The 20616-nt window shown below is 45.3% G+C and overlaps 1 protein-coding gene across 1 annotated transcript; it reads left to right on the forward strand.

Moving 5' to 3' along the window:
* The first annotated feature begins 2989 nt into the window (after positions 1 to 2989).
* LOC135979380 (protein dispatched homolog 1-like) lies at positions 2990 to 20390 on the forward strand. Its single transcript, XM_065579765.1, has 2 exons — positions 2990 to 3319; positions 19384 to 20390. The coding sequence occupies exons 1-2, from the start codon at positions 3216 to 3218 to the stop codon at positions 19925 to 19927; spliced, it is 648 nt and encodes a 215-aa protein (XP_065435837.1). The 5' UTR covers positions 2990 to 3215; the 3' UTR covers positions 19928 to 20390.
* Positions 20391 to 20616: the final 226 nt, after the last annotated feature.

The raw sequence follows: 20616 nt of genomic DNA on the forward strand, positions 1-20616 counted from the left end.
GAATAAGACCTATGGAGTTTTGAAAACGATAGTAGTACCAAGTCTGATAACTTAGCTGGTTGATCATCCTTGTTTTTTATAGTCCTGTAACAAAAAAAAGTTTCACAAATTTAAAAAGCAGTACAAGGCAAAGCACTGATATGGCTTATATGCATGAGAATCTCTATCTGCCCCACCCACGATTGCTTTCACTTTAGAGACAACATTTTTCAATTATTAGTTGACTACAGTTTTTCTGCGAGAATTTTACTTTTTGATTTTTAAGATGTTTGAGTTTTTAGATTTTACTTGTTTAGGAAAGGTGAGGTACAGTAGTTTCCTATGTCATCTGTGAACAACACACTTGTTCTGCACGGTTTGTCAGATTTGTTGGGCTTTTTGAGAGTTGTGATACAGGAGATAAGAAAGGAACAGAGTGAATTTGAAAGGAGCCATATTGTAACGAGTTCTATCTTTGGTATCCTGTTTTCCATAAATTATTCTCCTGTCAAAAATAAATAAATAAATACCTTTTTTTGGAGCAACTTGCATCCATTTATATTTCCCCCTTAGAATGTAAAGGTAAGAGAGAGTTTGGTCTGCAAAATACATAGAAATATACACAGATTTAATAACTGGTCATATAAACGTAAGTGATAAAACCGATGTGCTAGAAAGCTAATCTCTAAAACTTAAAATAAGTCTAAGCATCAAACAACACCATCCAACAGGCTTTAATCTACTAACCTAAATCAAAAAGATCAAAGAAAGTTATAACTAATAGCAGCATTTGGTGGAATACTCCCGTAGAAGCAGGAAAAAGCTAGAAATTACATGTCACCTTCATATCCTGGCTTCCTGACCTTGTGTTGAGATCAAGCCCTCACCATACCAGCTGTAACCATTAAGATCTTGCCCCCAAGGGTTAAGTAGGAGAGAAACTCAGCTGTCTATAGGAAAGCAAACACTGAAAGTTCCAGCCCCTAACATGCCCAATTCAAGGCAATCTGCGTATGCTTGTCATTCAGGCTTGTCTCTGCAGTATTGTAGGGCAGCTCCAACCAGCTTGTTTGTTTCTGTTGTGTTGCTGCTGTTTGAGCAGTTCACAAATCACACTCTGCTTCAAGACGATTTCATAAAAGACAATTGTCATACCTTGGAGATACTGTTAATCAATTTCAAGGTAGCATTTATTTCTATAACTGCTAATCTGTTTTATTTGTGTTTAGGAAGCATGGAAAGTATTTTACATGGAAATGTATTTAAAATCCAACCATTTTTTCTGTAGTAAATTTTAGGCTAGAGATTCAACTATTTGATATTTCAGAAATTATTACAAATGTAGATTTAAGACTTTGATGTATGTTCGGTTTATTTGCACTAAAATGTTACCCTGACTGTAATAAGTAGACTCCTTTCTTGTAAAAGGTTACAGCTGTTCAGAAACATTTGAGCGCCTGGAACAGAACAGTGCTAATACAAATATCCATTGTTACTGTAGTAGGTAGTTTTGATCTTTTGTTATAGCATTATTATATGTAGTTTCTCACTTGTTTTTCAGAGTCTAAATTAACTAATGTGAGATTAAATTGCTGTTTTTTAATTTAATGCAGGGATGAAGTACATTGAGAAGTGTATTGCAAAAAATTATTATTAGGATGTCTAGCTTAATAAGAAAAATATTGCTGAAGTGAGATGGGGGTTTTTTTGTTTTGTTTTTTGTTTTAAATCTGTTTTTGCACATACAGTGACTTTGGTAAAGTATCTGCAAGTACTTATGGATCATGCATTTTATTTTTATTGGCAAGTAAACTGATATAGTGGCTATAATATCTCTGCTTGATGTGCATTGACATGCATATTTATCACTTTGGTTGCATATTTAATACACAGTATTTTTCTCATTTTAAGAGAAAATAATTAGTAATGCATTTTTTAAGGATCTCCAAATATAATTTTATTTTGAAATTTGGATGTCTACAAAAAATTTCAGCATAACATTTACCAGTTTATATCATAATTACAAATCAGTGGGCATGGTATAATCAAGAGATAAACAGAATTTTTTTAGGTACAGAGAGTTTTAGTGCAACACACTGCTGTGTAATGAATCTGTAAAATATACAGGTTTTAATCTGTTACATAACATACCTTTCAAATTGGCATTGTGGTGGCTTGTTATAGCAGTAATTGTACCATAGCAGGGGGGTTCTTTTTGGTGACATTCTGCAGGTATATTTATATGGTAACCCCATTATACAATTTACTAAATCCCTGTGAATCTTTTACTACAAGTAACTCCTTTTACACACCCAAAAAAGAGAGAGATTCTGATTTTTGAGTGTACATGGAGTAGAGTTATTTTGGGTAATAAGAGTATTAGTGATTATGAAAACTTAAGTACCCTTTATATGGTAATAGAAAGTCACTAAACTATAAATAAGATTAAGTGTAAGGACAGTACTTCTGTTGCAGGCAATGAATTTTTACTGCTTTCCATGCTCTTAAATTTTGCTGAGCTATTTCTACTAATACACTGAGATAAATAGATATAAATAAAACATTTTGTAGTGATCACGCTTGTCTCTAGCTATATGTCTTTTTTCAAAACAGTAATTCTTGCAGTGACCTATTATAATTCCTTGTTTTCTTCTCTGTGCATTTAGTTTTTTGTTAAACCACAAATGTGATGGTATTAAAAATAAACTGCAATAAACTGGTAAATCCTCTTCAGGTAGTTTTTGTATGAGCGCATATATATATATATATATAAAGATAATTTGATAATTTTTTATGTATATAAATGTGTGTGTGTGTGTGTGTATATATATATATATATATATATATACTTCAGAAAAAAGAGCTTGTCAAAGCACCACAGACGGTTCCCATAATAATCTGTTTTTCATAGCTTATGCTAAACAAGTTAACTTCTGGTTAATAAGATATTTATGAAGGTCTTAAAATTATTGTCTTCCCCACCCTTGGCTCTTTTCCCCAGTCCCCACTCCTTCACATCCTAGCTGTTGATGGGTTACTTCGTGTGCCAGCTGAGTGAAATCAATTCACTAGGTGCCCATTTGCAGCATGATCTACAATCCTGGCTTGGTGACATCTGGAAACTCCCTGTCACATGAATTGCAATTCCTGACCCAGCCTGCAAAGCAGGAAATGAAATCATAGTGTCCCAGGTTTAAGACAGGCCAGCTTGTTAGCATATCAAGCTGTTGAAGGGGATGGAGGAAAAACAGCTTAATATAGATACTGAATGTGGCAAGAGAAGGAGAATAATTTTTTATTCTGTAAATTTGATGCTTTCCTCTTCTTCCGTATGGCTTGGGTAGGTAGCAACAACTACATGCTTTATTATGATTGTACCCTAATCATTACTTCATGTCACAGATATTTAGATTACTGAAAAGCTATTTATCAGCGAAGAAGGGCATGAATATATTCAAAAGTGAGACTATTATGATTATGGTCCACCTCGTTCCTGTACAGTGGAAAAAAATGCAAAAATCCCAGACAAATAGGAAATATATAAGTTCAGTACCATCAAACTGTAGTGTTAGCATTCATAAATATTTAACACTGGTATACTCAACATGTTAAAAAGACTGTAACATGTTTAAAAGTTAGTGTTTTAAAAGTTGCTGAGAATTTCTTATAAACAATTGCTACTGAATAAAAACTGAAAAGATGTCTTTTCTTACACAGATGATAAATTTTAAAGTAGACATAAACTAAGTAAATGAAAAGTGTTCTATATGTTGAGAGGACAGACCTTTGCTTTTTGTTATCTTCTGGTAGTTTTCCTTAACTAAATAATGAAAGCTTTTCAAGGACGAACTAGCGGTTTACAACCAAAATAAAAAGCAAGAATCAGGAAATTGAGAGAAACCAACTCCCACATATTGTGAACACACAAAAATTAGATGCTAGAGAATTTTAAGAATGTCCATCTGAGAGCCAAAAACAGAGATCAACAATCATAAAGCATTTAAAAGTTTCTTGACTTCTGAACAAATACTGTCTTGATAGAGAATTAGGCTCTCCCATGAAAGCCAGTATCAAAGACTAGGCGCCACCTGTTACTTTTGTGAACTTTGGGGGGGAAAACAATGGCAAAAATAATTTTGGTGAAGTGAAAGGGGAGAAAGACCTCATCAGAATGGTTGTGCATTGAATTAATGGTATAGTAAATGGAGTCTTGGAAGGATTTATCTGAGTTTATAGAACTGAGAACAAGGTACACACTTGTGTACTAAAAAATCTGTAGTGTTATGGGACTTGAATCCATTATACTGTTTCTTCTGGAAGGAGTCTAAGCTAAGATTGTTAAATATTGTTCAGTTTAAGAATGTGTCACTTCTTGCAACACTTAGGATTAAATTGTTTCAAACAAACTTTTGGCATGGGGAGATATTTTCATCAAGGATCATGCTTATTATCAGGACTATCATGTTCTCTTAAAAAAAACAAAAAAATACAAACAGTTTTAATAGGCTGTCTGCAGCTCCTGATCTGGAATGTTTTAGATAATTTAAAATGCAGTCTGAGCTGTATCCTGTCCTAAATTTAAAAGGAGCAAACTATTATAAACCAGTTTGGGGGTTATATTTTGGTGCAAGACACAGATTTGAGATGTACATTTTCTTAAATGGTTAAATAAACTAATTAGCTGTTTCCTAACTATCACGTAAATCAGTCTCTGTACCACATGACTGGAGGATAGCTAACGTAGCGCCAATTTTTTAAAAAGGCTCCAGAGGCAATCTTGGCAATTACAGGTCAGTAAGCCTAACTTCAGTACCAGGTAAATAGCAGGGTCCCCCAAGAATCTGTCCTGGGACTAGTGCTGTTCAATATATTCATAAATCATCTGGGAAAAGATGTAACAAAGGTAGCAAAGTTTGCAGACGATACAAAATCACTCAAGACAATGAAGTCCAAAGCTGCCTGAGAAGAGTTGTAAAGGGATCTCTCAAAACTGGGTGACTGGGCAACAAAATGGTAGATGAAATTCAATGTTGATAAGTGCAAAGTAATGAACGTTGGAAAACATAATCCCAACTATACATCCAAAATGATGGGTTCTAAATTAGCTGTTACCACTCAAGAAAGAGTTCTTGGCGTCATTGTGGATAGTTCTCTGAAAACATCTGCTCAATGTGCCGCAGCAGTCAAAAAAGCTAACAGAATGTTAGGAACCATTAGGAAAGGGATAGATAAAACGATGGAAAATATCATAATGCCACTATATAAATCCATGGTACGCCCACACCTTGAATACCGCATGCAGTTCTGGTTGCCCCATCTCAAAAAATATATACTGGAATTGGAACAGGTACAGAGAAGGGCAACAAAAATTATTAGGGATATGGAACAGTTTCCCTATGAGGAGAGATTAAAAAGACTGGGATTGCTCATTTTAGAAAAGAGGAGACTAAAGGGGAATCTGATAGAAGTCTATAAGTGAATAAGGAAGTTACCCCTTCCCATAACAGAAGAACCAGAGGTCACCCAATGAAATTAATAGGCAGTAGGTTTAAAACAAACATAAGGAAGGTACTCCTTCACGCAGTCAACCCTTGAAACTTGTTGCCAGGGAGTGTTATGAAGGCCAAAAGTATGACTGGGTTTAGTTCAAAAAAGAATTAAATAAATTCATGGAGGATAGGTCCATCAATGGCTATTAGCCAAGATAGGGATGTGACCCCATGCTCTGGATGTCCCTAAAATCCTGACTGCCAGAAGCTGGGACTAGGTGATAGGGGATGGGTCACTTGATACTTGTCCTGTTCTATTCATTCCCTCTGAAGAATCTGGCCCCAGCCACTGTCAGAAGAAAGGATACTGGGCTAGATGGACCATTGGTCTGGCCCAATATGGCTGTTCTTATGTTCTTAACTTCTTTTAAAGATCCATAAATTATCTGTGCTATATAGCTGCTTCTACCAAATTTCCACTACATCATTCACATTTGAATTTTCACTTCTGTCATTCTCAGCTGCAAGCATTATTAGTCCAGATGGTATTTCTTTAACTAATGTTTTTTTTAAGCCTATGCGTTTTTTTAACAAACTTTAAAGCAATGAAAATTCTTTCAATTGCAGCCAAAGTAACAGGTGAACTTAATCCAAGCTTTAAAAGAGCATGGAAGTTAAGGAACACCAAATCCTACGTTTTAACATCTTTAGGTATTCGGTACTTCCTGAAGGCTTTGCAACCTAGACAGCAGAGAGGTCTGCTGGGTAAAGCAGTGTTCAGTGTTAACTCTCCAAATCATAGAGGGATCACTCATAAAACTGTCGTTCTATAACATTGCCTTTATATTGTGTAGTAGCTTCCAGATATGACAATGCTCCAAACAATTGGCCTTGATTGCATCACTGAAGTACCTTCTCTCAGCAATTTCCATTGTCAAGTATACAATAGTTAAAGGCAATTCTAGCTTCCTTTTGGTGGTAATCCAACTGGCGTCGTTTCTAGATGGACATTAACCTTCAAAACGCTGGCCATTCAGCCAGCCAGACAAGTGGATGGATTTATGTGTGTGCTGTATTAAATATTCAGATAAGACTCAAGTTACAAGCAGTCTTTAAGAGTAACTAGAGCTGGGTATATGTGACCTGCAGTAGCCATAGCCTCAATATCTGTCTAGAGTTTCCATCCATCACTTCAAAACTTTCATTTGTAAATCTGAATAAAACTAAATTCTGGTGATATGCAGCAATGAAATGAGTCATTAACTGTTGAATATTCTGAAAGATTTTACTGAATCTTATTTTTAGTCTTAATCATAATTCTCAATTTTTCACTTTTTAAGCCCGTATGATACCAAAATCTTGAAAAGAATTTGACTCATTGCCTTTTAATATCAATCTGTGTATGCACTAGAGTCTGACTCAATGGAATTAGGATACTGTAATACGTTATTCTTACCTTCTACTTGCTATGTAACTTCCTGTACCTTTTAAAAACCTAATGAATTTTGAATAAAGAACAGAATAGTTCAGTGAAGTTTTCAATTAGACTCGGTATAATAAGCTAATTGAAACAAAATTCAAACTTCTTGTTGGTACTCTCTTGACAAGTACTTTTTAGTTTATATAAAAGCACAAGATATATCATCAAACCTAATGAATAGAAACAAACCCAACTCTTATTTTGCTTTGTGACCCTTATATTACATTGACCTCTCTCCAGTTTTGATCCAGCAAAGCACTTGGGCTTGTGAGGTAGTCAGTCCCATTTACTTGAATGAGACTAATATGCTTCAAGATAAACAGGTGCTTAACTGCATTGCTGGAAGACTCCATGAAAACTGACAAAACTAAAGTTTCTGGTGCCTTAAAGGAAAGAATACATCAGCTTCATCTGTCAGAATCCTCATCTCTTGAAATAGTTCACAAGTAGTCTGGTCACCAAGAGAGGTGCTTGAACAAATACTGAGCTGCATCAAATCTTATATACCACCTTGTGGAAGATGGCAGTCTATAATGTGATGTGATCTGACCCAAATCAAACAGCTTCTAAACAACTCTTTCTGAAGATTGTCTCTGAATTTCCACATGAAGAGATTTCTAACATTCAAGCAGAGACAGCATCTATTTAGAATACCATTTCATCTGGTCTTCACAGAAGATGTTAAACTGATGCCCCTTTGCGTGTTTTTAGTGGAGGCTGAAGATTCCCAGGGCATTGCTCAGTAGTAGAAGTAGTGAATAAATGTGAAAACCAAAGCTGGTGTTCCCTTAACACTAATAAGAGGACCTAATTTCCAAGACCATGTATGGACTACTGTATATACAGTAGCCACTCCATTGACCAGTAAGCGTCGTGTATGTACATTTAACAGTTTCTTCTTAAAACATTTTGAAATATGATTTATTAAAATACTATAATTTTAGTAAATATTTAAGCACTTGCATGGTGCTTTTATCTGTATATTTCAAATTGCTTTACAATCAAGTAAACATCATCCCAATTTTTCTACAAATAGGGAAACTGAGTCACAAAGCTCAAATGGCTTGCCCAAGGGTGCACAGTGAATCAGTAGAAGAAATTATCTTAGGTCTCTTGAATTCCAGTTCTGTACTGAATCCATGGGATTTACATGCTTTTAAACAATGTGATACTTCCTCAATAATATAGAGCAGCCATTATGTCATATTTCCTATAGAGACCAACTTCCAAACCACTTTGAATGTATTTTCATAGCCATTCATCTGGAATAGTTATTAGTGACATCACATAAAGACTTATTTCTTCATCTTTTCAGACTTGATTTAAAATGACCATGATGCTGACAAAGATTCTACATGAACTGGTTATCCAGTATGATTATAGATGTTGTGGTACTTAACTGCTACAAAACGTACCACACAAAATCACAGTTCTCCAAGAAGTGTTGTTACATTCATTGGTGTATGCTACAAATGTGTTGCACTTTAAGACCAAAAACCAACCGCTCTCATCCTGCTGAAGTGTATGGGCATCTGGTATTCTTGCACACCTTGTTGTATTATTGATAGCACTAGTAAATACTTTAGAACTCCTGTAAGCCAATCAAAGGTACAATTTCCTCATGCCATGATACTGATGCACTGTAATTTCCTGTTCAGAACTAATTATTAATGTCATCCTGCAGCATATCAATCCTATCCATGAATGAGCAAATATAAGCAGACAAAAATTCCTAAAATGCGGCCAGACAACTCAATAAGAGCTTTCTTTTTCTGGATGTTGAGCTATGTCCCCTTTAGCAGCCTCTTTTTGAAGCTACCATGCAGCTCGGGAGAAAACCAGGCTGTTTAAACACAGCAGTGTTTCATATAACTAATGTCTTTTCACACTGAGACAAGCTTTAGCAGCCACTTGAATTTACTCTTCTGTGCTTGGTGAAAAGTTTTTTAAAAGGCTTGCCTTGTTCGGAGCAGGGGAGGGAATATTCAGAAAGAATTTGAGGAATTGGACCTTTGAGAAAATACTCCTGTTTAGCAAATGTGTTGGTTGTCATATTCTGACTAGTTACTATTTAGAGTTAACTTCACAAAGAATCTGGCTCTGCATATGATCTATAACAAATAGCATTGATGCATTATCAGAGGTTACATTTTCCTTTAGTTTTAGAAGTTGAGGATTGGGAAGGATAACAGCTGAGACACAGCACCAGGGGTTGCCATGGGCAGCATTCCATTGTGCAAAGGCACTTTCTGCTTGATATTAGTTGTTCAACCAATTGAATAGCTCAGCTGGCTGAACATTCTTAGCACTCTAAATGCTCAGTGGCGGTATAGGAGAAGAAAACGAGTTAAACTTTCTTGCTTCTCTTTCATTCTTTAGCTGTGTGTTATGTCTTCCTGCAAAGTCTAAGGCTATGTCTACACTAGAGACCTTAGAGCGGCACAGCTGTATCATGCAGCTGCACCGCTGTAAGATCTGTAAGTCACTCTGTGCCAGCGGGAAACAGCTCTCCCATCAACATGGGCAGGGGGTATCATAGGCTCGGGGAGGCTGTGCCTCCCCAAACAGCCTGGCATAACCCCGCCCACGCTCCACCCCCAAACGCCCTCCTGCAGATCCCAGTGCTCTTCTGTGGCCCAGGCTGGCTGGGGCTGGGGTGGGCTGGTCTGCCTGCTGCTGGGACTCAGAGAGGCTTGGACCGCGCCACCCGGCGCTGGGGGTGCTGTGGCCACGCCATCCAGGGCTGAGACTGGGGGCTGCTGTTGGGTGCTCTGGGCTCCTGCGGGGGAACAGGGTAGAAGAGGAAGGAGAGGGACAGGGCCTCGAGCAGAAGGAGAGGGGCTGGGGGCTAGCCTCCCCCAACGGCCATTTCACCGGCCTCCCATGCCTGTCGACATAATTAAACCGACATGAGTGGTAGTGGAGACATGGCCTCAGACCAGTAAGTTACTACTCGCACTTAACACCTGTCAGACTATTAATCCTAAATTTTAATGTTGCATTTAATCAATGCTAACATGGTTTTAATGACCTGATTTATCTTATTTTTAAAAGTATGAGGGAATTATTTTTAACAGTATTTTATTCTCACCCTTCTTACACACTTACACACACACACACAATAATCTACAAAGGTAACTTGTGAAACAAATTCCTATCCTGGCTAGGTGTGGTATTTGAAGACCTTTTTGTTTTGTTTTTTAAAATTATCCAAATAATCTTCTCATGCCTTCTTTCAAATCTTAAAACAAAATTATAGTTAAAAAGAGAGGCAGATTAGCTGTTGCTGGCACCTTAGACTCTCATTGGCTTTCAGCCACCCCCTCTCAATCGCCGCTCCAGTGTACGTAACTATGACCTATTTACGGTGTGTGTACAGAACAAAATCATCTGTAAGAAAAACTTTGTCTTTAATACCTTTCTTCACTGTTTAAGCTAATGCTTCCACCACAGTGCACATTCTAATTGTCTTCAGGATTGCTGCTACTAAGAAGGGTGAGTTCCTCAATTGGCTCAGTGGAAAATAACTTACGCCTGGGATTTTGTCATACTTTAATTTTTTAAAACTGAAGTTTTGGAAAGCATGTTGATTGTGCTAGATATTCCTAGTCTAACCGTATGGTTTGTGCTGCTATTATGCATTATCTCAAATATCTACAGAGACTTCTAGGTGGCAAACTAAATGTTTTGATTTCTTTAAATAACCTTTAAAAAGAATCTCTTCAAAATATTTATAAGCTTGGTTTTCAATGGCTAGTGGTTGATGTGAGGGGAGGGCAGAAACTGTAACCACCACGTTGATTACTGCTAAATGCTGGCTGCCGTGCAGCCCTGTCTCTCTCACTAACTGTTAAAAAGGTGTCAGCAAACTGCAGTGGACGCTTTTGATGGTTACTTTTAGTTTACATTGAAGTCTGTTTTTATAAATAGTACTTTTTCAGTTAGTCTTTATATAGGGTTACCATATCTCATAAATAAAAAAAGAGGACCCTCCACGGGCCATGGCCCCGCCCATTTCCCCACCCCCTAGCCCCGCCCCAACTCCGCCCCTTCCCCCACCCTAACTCTGCCCCCTCCTCCCTCCCACTCCCAGCCAGGGGGAAAGGGCTGCCCCAGTGCTACCAGCTTCACGGTTTGCCGGGCAGCCCCCAGACCCTGCGCCCCCAGCCGGCGCTTCCCCAGCGCAGCTGGAGCCTGGGAGGGGAAGCGCCCAGCCGGGGGCGCAGGGTCTGGAGGCTGCTCAGCAAACCGTGAAGCCGGTAGCGCTCGGGCTTTGGGCAGCCCCTATGCCTCTGGACCCTGCGCCCCCAGCCGGGCACTTCCCATCCGGGGCTCCGGCGGCTCTGCGTAACTTACACTGTATAAGTTACACAGAGCCGAAGAGGAGCAGAGCCCCCGCAGCTGGAGGCTCTGCTCCTCTTAGGCTCTAAGAGCCGGGCTGCCCCAGCGCTACCGGCTTCGGGCAGCCCCCGTGCCTCCGGACCCTGCGCCGCCGGAGCCCGGGAGGGGAAGTGCCCGGCTGGGGGCGCAGGGTCCGGAGGCAAGGGGGCTGCCCGAAGCCGGTAGCTCTCGGGCAGCCCGGTTCTTAAACAGAGCCTCCAGCGGCTGCGGCTCTGTGTAACTGACACTGTGTCAGTTACACACAGCCCAGGGGGCTGGAGGCTTTGCTCCTCTTTGGCTCTGTGTAACTGACACTGGGTCAGTTACACAGAGCCCCGGGGGCTGGAGGCTCCAGCCGCCCCCGCTCTGTTTAAGAGCCGGGCTGCCCAAGCGCTACTGGCTTCGGGCAGCCCCCGTGCCTCCAGATCCTGCGCCCCCAGCCGGGCACTTCCCCTCCCGGGCTCCTCCGGCGGCGCAGGGTCTGGAGGCACAGGGCTGCCCGAAGCCGGTAGCGTTCAGGCAGCCCGGCTCTTAAACAGAGCCGCCATTTTCCCGGACATGTTAGGCTTTTTGGCAATTCCCCCCGGACGGGGGTTTGACTGCCGAAAAGCCGGACATGTCCGGGAAAAAGAGGACGTATGGTAACCCTACTTTATACTGACCGAAGTGAACTTTTTCCAGGCAGCTCTAGGGTGCACCACTGCTTCTCAACCACAAGCTGGCTGTAAACCAGAGGCAGCCAACAGTGTGTGTTCGTTTGAATTATACATTTTGGTCTGGTGTCACTTTTAACTTTGGGTTTTGGTTGAACAAGTAAAAGGCCTTTGAAACAGACACACAGCCGCCTATGGCTCACTTCCATTCCCTTCCTGCTGATGCCCTTTTTTTTAGAGAGAGCTCATCCTGCTCTCTGCCTGTTGTCTGTATACAATGTAGCTCCCTGAATGGGAGGCAGGATTTGGGGAGCCCAGAGTCCAGCTCTTGAAGGACTATCTGTGCACTCGTCTGCAGAGATATTTGGAAGGCATGTTGGGGCTGGCAGTAAGAAGACTGCACAGATCCACAGACCGTGGCCTTCCGTGAAGCCGGCTGTAGAGACTACGACATCCCTAAGAGCCCACTTGCAAAAAGGATTCAATCTTCACCTTTTGCTTTAGAAAACTTTAACCTAGTGGCTCCCAGCTAAGAGGCTGATGGTTTGAGCTGTTTCCTGCTGAATTGCCTGAGGCTTTGTGCCTGTGGTTGCTACATACCACTTTGAAGACGGTTGTTTTCTTATTTAGTCAAGAGTGGAAGTTGGATAAAATCAACTTTAGACCCCGTCTCTTATGTGGTATTTATTGAAATCTTATTATCAGGCTTTAACTTTTTGTCTCATTTATTCTGTTGCCCAACTTAATCATTTCCACTGATGTAATAATCAGTTCTTCTTCGAGTGCTTGCTCATATCCATTCCATTAGGTGTGCGCGCGCCGCGTGCACGATCGTCGGAAGATTTTTACCCTAGCAACACCGGCGGGTCGGCTGTGGAGCCCCCTAGAGTGGCGCCTTCATGGCGCTGAATATATACCCCAGCCGACCCGGCGCCCCCTCAGTTCCTTCTTACCGCCCCTGACGGTCGTTGGAACTGTGGAGCGCTGCTTAGCTGTTCTCCACTTTCCCTAGCTTATCTTGTTGTATCATAGTTGTAGTTATAGTTATAGTCCTAGAGTTTGTTGTAAATTAGTTAAGTAGTTTTAAAGTTGTTCTAAGTAGTCCAGGGGATTAAGGGGGTCGTCTCCCCCCTTTCTCCCCCGGCCGCGGGGCCGGGCTCATGCCCAACGCTCCCGGCTTCAAGCTGTGCGCCTCCTGCGCTAAACCTATGCCCACGAGCGACCCGCACGACTCCTGTCTGAAGTGCCTGGGAGAGTCACACCAGACAGACAAGTGTAAAATCTGTAAGGCCTTCCGTCCGAGAACCAAGAAGGAGCGGGACTTTCGGCTCAGGCAACTTCTGATGGAGGCGGCTCTTAGCCCGGACACTCCTTCCACGAGCAAGGCCCCGGCACCTAGCACCTCGGTGCGCAGTGCCCCGGCGGCACCGGCTGCGACGACCACGCGAGTGGCGTCAGACAAGCCTCCCCGGCACCGGACCTCGTCGGCACCGCAGACACAGCAAGTGCCTCGGCGCCGGTCCTTATCCCCAGGGCATAAAAAAGCCCATAAGACGGGGACATCAGTGCCGAAGACGCCAGCTCTCCCAGTGCCGGGGGTAGAGCCGCGTCCACCGGTGGAGCAACGAAAACAGGTGCCTCCGGCACCGTCGACTCCGGCGCCGAGGCCGTTGAGTCCGGTGCAAATAGCGTCTCCCCCCAGGCCGGCGGTGATACAGTGCCTCCCGTCGACTCCAGAGACCTTCGCGGCGGCGAGAGACTTAATAGCTCTCACGGAGCCGGCACCGCCTCAACCACCGGCACCGACTGCACCGTTGACTCGCACGGTCCAGTCGAGGGGGAAACCTGCCTTGATGCGCCCGCCATCACAAGGGCTGGAACCTCGGCACCGATCCAGGTCCCGAAGCAGGTCCCCACGCCGCTCGCAGTCCCGGCACCGAATACCGTCTCGGCACCGGTCGTACTCGCGGCCAAGATCTTCTTCGCGGCACCGCTCTTCGTCTCGGCACCGATATGATCGTCGGCACCGATCAACGTCGAGACGTAGCTCTCGGCACCGCTACGGTCGACGCTCGACGTCGAGGGGTCGCTCCCGGCACCGGGCATACTCCAGGTCCTCGTCGAGGTCCAGATCCGACTCCCGGCACCGACGAGGTCATCGGCACCGGTCGCGGTCCCGGCACCGATCGCCGGCACCGCGCAGAGATAGATCATCTCCGGACCGGCACCGTGCGGCACCGCAGCCCACCGGGATGGTTTCATCTCTCTCGGCACCGCCATGGCCGTCTAGATCGGTGTCTCGTTCCTCGGAGGACCTGTCGAGATCGGCATACCCCCCTCAAGGGCACGCCGAGGAACAAAATTTCGGCCACTGGCAAGAGATGGCAGAGGACCACTCTCATGGACCATCTCACTGGTCGTTTTGGACCCCGTGGGCGTACCACCAAGAGCAAGGGGCTCCAATACCATCGACCTCTCGCTCGGGTCACTCGGTCAGAAGGGCCCCAGAATCCACCATCTCTCGGCCTCCGCCAGGAGGCATGGAGGCTTCGGTGTCCACGCCACCCGACACCAGGGACCCAAGTGCAGGTGATCCCCGGCCCAAGAGCAAGGGGATCAGGACCCCCCCTTGGATCCGGTACCACCGGAGGCATCCTCTTCCTCCTCTCCGGACGAGGCAGTGGCGGGCACTTCATGTACGGGTCCCCCTCCGATAGATCTTCGGGCTCACCAGGATCTCCTGCGTAGGATGGCCCGTAATATGGACCTGCAGGCGGAGGAGATAGTGGAGGTGCACGACCCGATCGTGAACATCCTTGGAGCAGATGCCCCATCGAGGGTGGCGTTACCTCTGATCCGCACGATACAATCGAATGCGGATACGATATGGCAAACTCCTGCCTCCATTCCACCCACAGCGAGAGGGGTGGAAAGAAAATACTTTGTCCCCTCTAAGGACTATGGGTACTTGTATACCCACCCCCAACCGTGTTCACTGGTGGTGGAATCAGTGAATGCACGAGAGCGCCACGGCCAGCAGGCTGCAGCGCCTAAATCAAAAGAGGCTAAGCGGCTCGATCTGTTTGGCCGTAAGGTTTACTCAGCCGGAGGGCTACAACTTAGAGCGGCGAACCAACAGGCGCTACTGAGCCGCTACAATTTCAACTCCTGGAACTCTATGGGGAAGTTTAAGGAGTTGATTCCCCAAGAGTCCAGGGAAGAGTTTGGAGCCATGGTAGAGGAGGGCAAGAAGGTGGCTCGGACCTCCTTGCAGGCCTCCTTGGACATTGCAGACTCAGCGGCGAGGACCCTGGCTTCGGGTATCGCTATGCGCAGGATCTCCTGGCTTCAGGTTTCGGGTTTGCCTCCGGAGCTGCAGCAAACCCTACAAGATCTGCCTTTTGAGGGTCATGGATTGTTCTCGGATAAGACGGACTCCCGCCTGCAGAGCCTCAAGGACTCGAGAACAATCATGCGCTCCCTGGGGATGCATGTTGTGGGCCCCCAGCGCAGGCCGTTTAGGCCACAGCCTCAGCGCTTCTACCCCCCCCCGCCTCGTCAGAGACAGGACTCGGCCCGGAGGCGAGGGCGAGGTGGTAGAAGAAGGTGGACCGGCCCTCAACCTGGCCAGAACCAGGGGCCACCTAGACCACCTTCAGGCCCCAGGCAGAACTTTTGAAGGTGCGGTCGAGGACGGCGCCCCAGTCATCCCCCAGGATCCAGCCCCCTCCTTTCGGGATCGCCTCTCCCACTTCCACTGTGCTTGGTCCCTTATAACTTCGGACCGTTGGGTCCTCCGCACGGTGGAGAGGGGATACGCTATCCAGTTTTCTTCATTTCCCCCCTCCTCCCCCCCTTCCCCGTCCCTCTTCAGGGACCCTTCTCACGAGCAACTTCTTATACAGGAAGTCTCTACGCTCCTCGCCAGGGGGGCCATAGAGGAGGTTCCGGTGGATTTAAGGGGCAGGGGATTCTATTCCCGTTACTTCCTCATCCCCAAGTCCAAAGGAGGTCTGCGACCCATCTTGGACTTGCGCGGACTCAACAAATTCGTAGTAAAGTTGAAGTTCCGCATGGTCTCTCTGGGGGCCATTATCCCTTCCCTCGATCCTGGAGACTGGTTTGCCGCCCTCGACATGAAAGACGCATACTTTCACATTGCTATTTACCCGCCTCACAGACGCTTCCTCCGATTCGTGGTAAACAGGGTGCACTACCAATTTGCAGTCCTTCCCTTCGGCCTATCTTCGGCCCCACGGGTCTTCACGAAATGTATGGCTGTCGTGGCAGCGTACCTTCGTCGGCAAGGGATACAGGTGTTCCCGTACCTAGACGACTGGCTGGTACGCGGTCGCACCAAGGAACAAGTTCGCGATCACGTCCACATAATAGTGCGCACATTCAACAAGTTGGGTATCCTACTCAACAAGGACAAATCCACTCTAGAACCTACCCAGAGAATAGAATTCATCGGTGCGGTTCTAGACTCCAGACGCGCACAAGCCATCCTGCCAGACAATCGCTTTTGCACCATCACGAGCCTCATCCAAGGACTCAAGGCCTTCCCAACTACCACGGTGAGGTCGTGCCTTACCCTCCTGGGTCACATGGCTTCCTGCACGTACGTAACCAGGCATGCCAGACTTCGGCTTCGCCCACTCCAGACCTGGGTGTCATCAATATACCGCCCACATTGGGACAGCCTGAATATGGTGGTCACAATCCCGAACTCGGTCCTGACCTCCCTCACATGGTGGCTAGATCACAGTGTAGTTTGCGAGGGGATGCCGTTTCACGCCCCACAACCCTCTCTGCACCTGGTCACAGACGCTTCATCTCTGGGTTGGGGCGCCCATCTCAACGAGCACCATACCCAGGGCCTGTGGACTGCACCTCAGCTAGCCCTACACATCAATGTTCGGGAACTGATGGCGGTGCGCCTGGCGTGCCAGGCATTTCTCAATCTCCTACGGGGCCGCTGTGTGTTAGTTCTCACCGACAACACCACGGCCATGTTTTACATCAACAAGCAAGGAGGAGCACATTCGTCAATTCTATGCCAAGAGGCCATTCGCCTGTGGGACTTCTGCATCGCCCACTCAATCCATCTCACGGCATCGTTCCTCCCTGGAGTCCAGAACACTTTAGCGGACCGACTCAGCAGGTCCTTTCAAACGCACGAGTGGTCTATCCGTCCGGACATCATACATTCCGTCTTCCAGAAGTGGGGGTTTCCCCAGATAGACCTGTTTGCATCTCGAGACAACAGGAAGTGCCACGTGTTCTGCTCCCTGCAAGGTCGAGCCCCAGGCTCCCTCTCGGATGCGTTTCTCCTTCCCTGGAAAGACCACCTGTTTTATGCCTTCCCTCCGTTTCCTCTGGTCCACAAGGTACTGCTCAAATTGCGCAGAGACCAGGCACAGGTAATTCTGGTCGCTCCAGCGTGGCCGAGACAACATTGGTACACCACGCTGTTGGAACTCTCGGTTCAGACACCGATCCCGCTTCCGTTGTATCCGGATCTCATCACGCAGAACCACGGCCGGCTGCGTCACCCCGACCTGCAATCACTCCACCTCACGGCGTGGCTGCTCCATGGTTCACCCAGGCAGAGCAACAGTGTTCACACTCTGTCCAACAGATTCTGCTGAGCAGTAGGAAGCCCTCAACACGGACCACATACTTGGCCAAGTGGAAGCGGTTCTCCTGTTGGTGCGAACAACGAGCCACGTCCCCATTGCACGCACCTATTCCTCTTATTTTGGAATATCTCCTCTCCCTAAAACAGCAGGGGTTGGCGATATCTTCAATTAGAGTTCACCTGGCCGCTATATCGGCCTTCCATCCAGGGGAACTCGCGTCCTCGGTATTCTCTAACCCGATGGTCGTTAGATTCCTCAAGGGCTTAGACCGGATGTACCCACAACAACGTCAGCCCGTTCCGACGTGGGACCTCAACCTGGTTCTCTCCAAGCTCACAGGTCCTCCATTCGAGCCACTGGCCACCTGTTCACTTCTGTACCTATCCTGGAAGACAGCCTTCCTCGTAGCCATCACCTCAGCAAGGCGCGTTTCTGAACTCAGGGCGCTTACATCCGAGCCCCCTTACACAGTTTTCCATAAGGATAAAGTGCAGCTCCGCCCACATCCTGCCTTTCTCCCTAAGGTGGTTTCTCCATTTCATATCAACCAGGATATATTTCTTCCGGTCTTTCACCCTAAACCACATGCTTCTCGCCAGGATCAACGTTTGCATTCCCTGGACGTACGCAGGGCCCTGGCCTTCTACATTGACCGCACAAGGCCCTTTAGAAAGACGACGCAACTCTTCGTTGCAGTGGCCGACCGAATGAAAGGCTCACCGGTCTCCTCACAACGCCTATCCTCCTGGATGACGTCTTGCATCCGGACTTGCTATGACCTGGCAGGTGTCTCAGCACCGCACCTCACCGCTCACTCCACGAGGGCCCAAGCGTCCTCGACGGCTTTCCTGGCGCAAGTTCCGATCCAGGACATTTGTAGAGCTGCGGTTTGGTCGTCAGTCCACACGTTTACAGAACACTATGCACTAGTGCAGCAGTCCAGGGACGATGCTGCCTTTGGATCAGCGGTTTTGCACACAGCAATGTCTCACTCCGACCCCACCACCTAAGTTGGGCTTGGGAGTCACCTAATGGAATGGATATGAGCAAGCACTCGAAGAAGAAAAGACGGTTACTCACCATTGTAACTGTTGTTCTTCGAGATGTGTTGCTCATATCCATTCCAAACCCGCCCTCCGTCCCCACTGTCGGAGTAGCCGGCAAGAAGGAACTGAGGGGGCGCTGGGTCGGCTGGGGTATATATTCAGCGCCATGAAGGCGCCACTCTAGGGGGCTCCACAGCCGACCCGCCGGTGTTGCTAGGGTAAAAATCTTCCGACGATCGTGCACGCGGCGCGCGCACACCTAATGGAATGGATATGAGCAACACATCTCGAAGAACAACAGTTACAACGGTGAGTAACCGTCTTTTTTTTTTAAATATAAGATCTCCTTTTCAAAGAGGTTGTCCTTGATTCTTGGAGAGAAGCTTATTTTTCCATTGAAGAAATGTACAGCAATGATGGACTCTGCATGGAGAAACAAAAGCATGTACTGAAGTACTTTGCTAAATTGGTGCTTTAGGCCTCAACAATACAGTTAGATCCACTGGCGGACCCTTATGCCTGCAGAAAGCCCATGCTGTTTAATGTAGGCAAGGGTCCACCTACTCTTGGATCTAGTTGTATGGATTGGGGCCTATATGGAGATCTAGTTTCAGGACTAGGGTCTTACCGTTTTCAATGTAAACTGTTTTGAATTTTTGAACACTGGAAAAAATTATGCCGCCTGCTAAATTTGGTTTATTTAATTTTCTCTAGAAATACTGCAGATCCATCGAACAGTCAGAGTATGGCTATGAACAATGGCAATAATGATTTTGTGGTCCTGAGTAATGGCAGCATCCTCCCCAGTGCTACCAGTCCCAGCATCCTTTCAGCTACTGATGGAGGCATTGCAGCCCAACATCTCCCCTCCAAGGAAGCACCAAGAGCAAAAGTGAGTCTAAATGGATGCCTGCAACTTAATGGTACAATCAAACCATCCTTTCTGCCTTTAGACAACCAAAGAACTCAACAGATGTTGACACAATGCTGCCACCCTTGCCCATACCATCATCCTTTAAGTAGCCATAATAAACAGCAAGAATGTCATTCACTGGCTGGGAGCACAGCACCATCTCCTATGACTTCCTGCTGCCTGCAGCCACATACTGAATATTCAACATCTATCTGCCAAAAACATACACCTATGTATCAGACCACCTGCTGCCTTCAACACTCCCCATCATTCTGCCTTCATCATCAATGGCCTGACCATTTTCAACATCAGTCTGTTCAACAACATGTAACCAGTGTAAGGTGAGTGGAATGAATTTTCAATGGTGTTCAATATGCAACTAATTCTACATGTATTCCATTTTACTTTTTACAAAAATAAGAAAAGGTCAAAAAGAAGAGTGAGTTAAATCTTTTATACATATTGTTTTGCAGACAGTAATAAAATCTGAGGCAGACCCCACTTAAATGCATGCAAACTGTGAGGATGATATACTTTATCTTAATAATGTCACTATTTGAATTTGAGGGTTTACTGTTCAGGGGAACTAATTCATGTCAAGAACATGTATGTAGTGTAGGAAAGCTTCCCTTTTTTCTTCCCACAAAGACATATCCTCCTAGGAGTTGTTTGGGTCATGTGGAAGTCATGCAGTTCTTCCTGTTAATTAGCTGTCACTTACAGCTTTCAAAACTCCATGATAAAAGCTACTTCTCATTGCTAGGTTTCAGAGTAGCAGCCATGTTAGTCTGTATCCACAAAAAGAACAGGAGTACTTGTGGCACCTTAGAGGCCCACTTCTCCGGATGCATATAGAATGGAACATATATTGAGGAGATATATATCTAAATATAAATTTGTTAGTCTCTAAGGTGCCACTCCTGTTCTTTCCTCATTGCTAGTCAGCTCTTCGGCTTCTAGGAGAGCAAATAGTGATAGTTTTAGCTGAATTGTGAGAATTATGCAACCAGTTGAGAAGATCACAGATAGCAAAT

Source organism: Chrysemys picta, unplaced genomic scaffold (assembly GCF_011386835.1).
Source record: "Chrysemys picta bellii isolate R12L10 unplaced genomic scaffold, ASM1138683v2 scaf794, whole genome shotgun sequence".
In the NCBI taxonomy this organism is placed as follows: domain Eukaryota; kingdom Metazoa; phylum Chordata; order Testudines; family Emydidae; genus Chrysemys; species Chrysemys picta.

Bases quoted from the DNA above. Each gene is read 5' to 3' on its own strand.
- LOC135979380 (XM_065579765.1), top strand. From the start codon at position 3,216: ATGGAGGAAAAACAGCTTAATATAGATACTGAATGTGGCAAGAGAAGG. The intron at 3,320-19,383 runs GTAGGTAGCAAC...AATTTTCTCTAG, and splicing joins TCTTCTTCCGTATGGCTTGG to AAATACTGCAGATCCATCGA.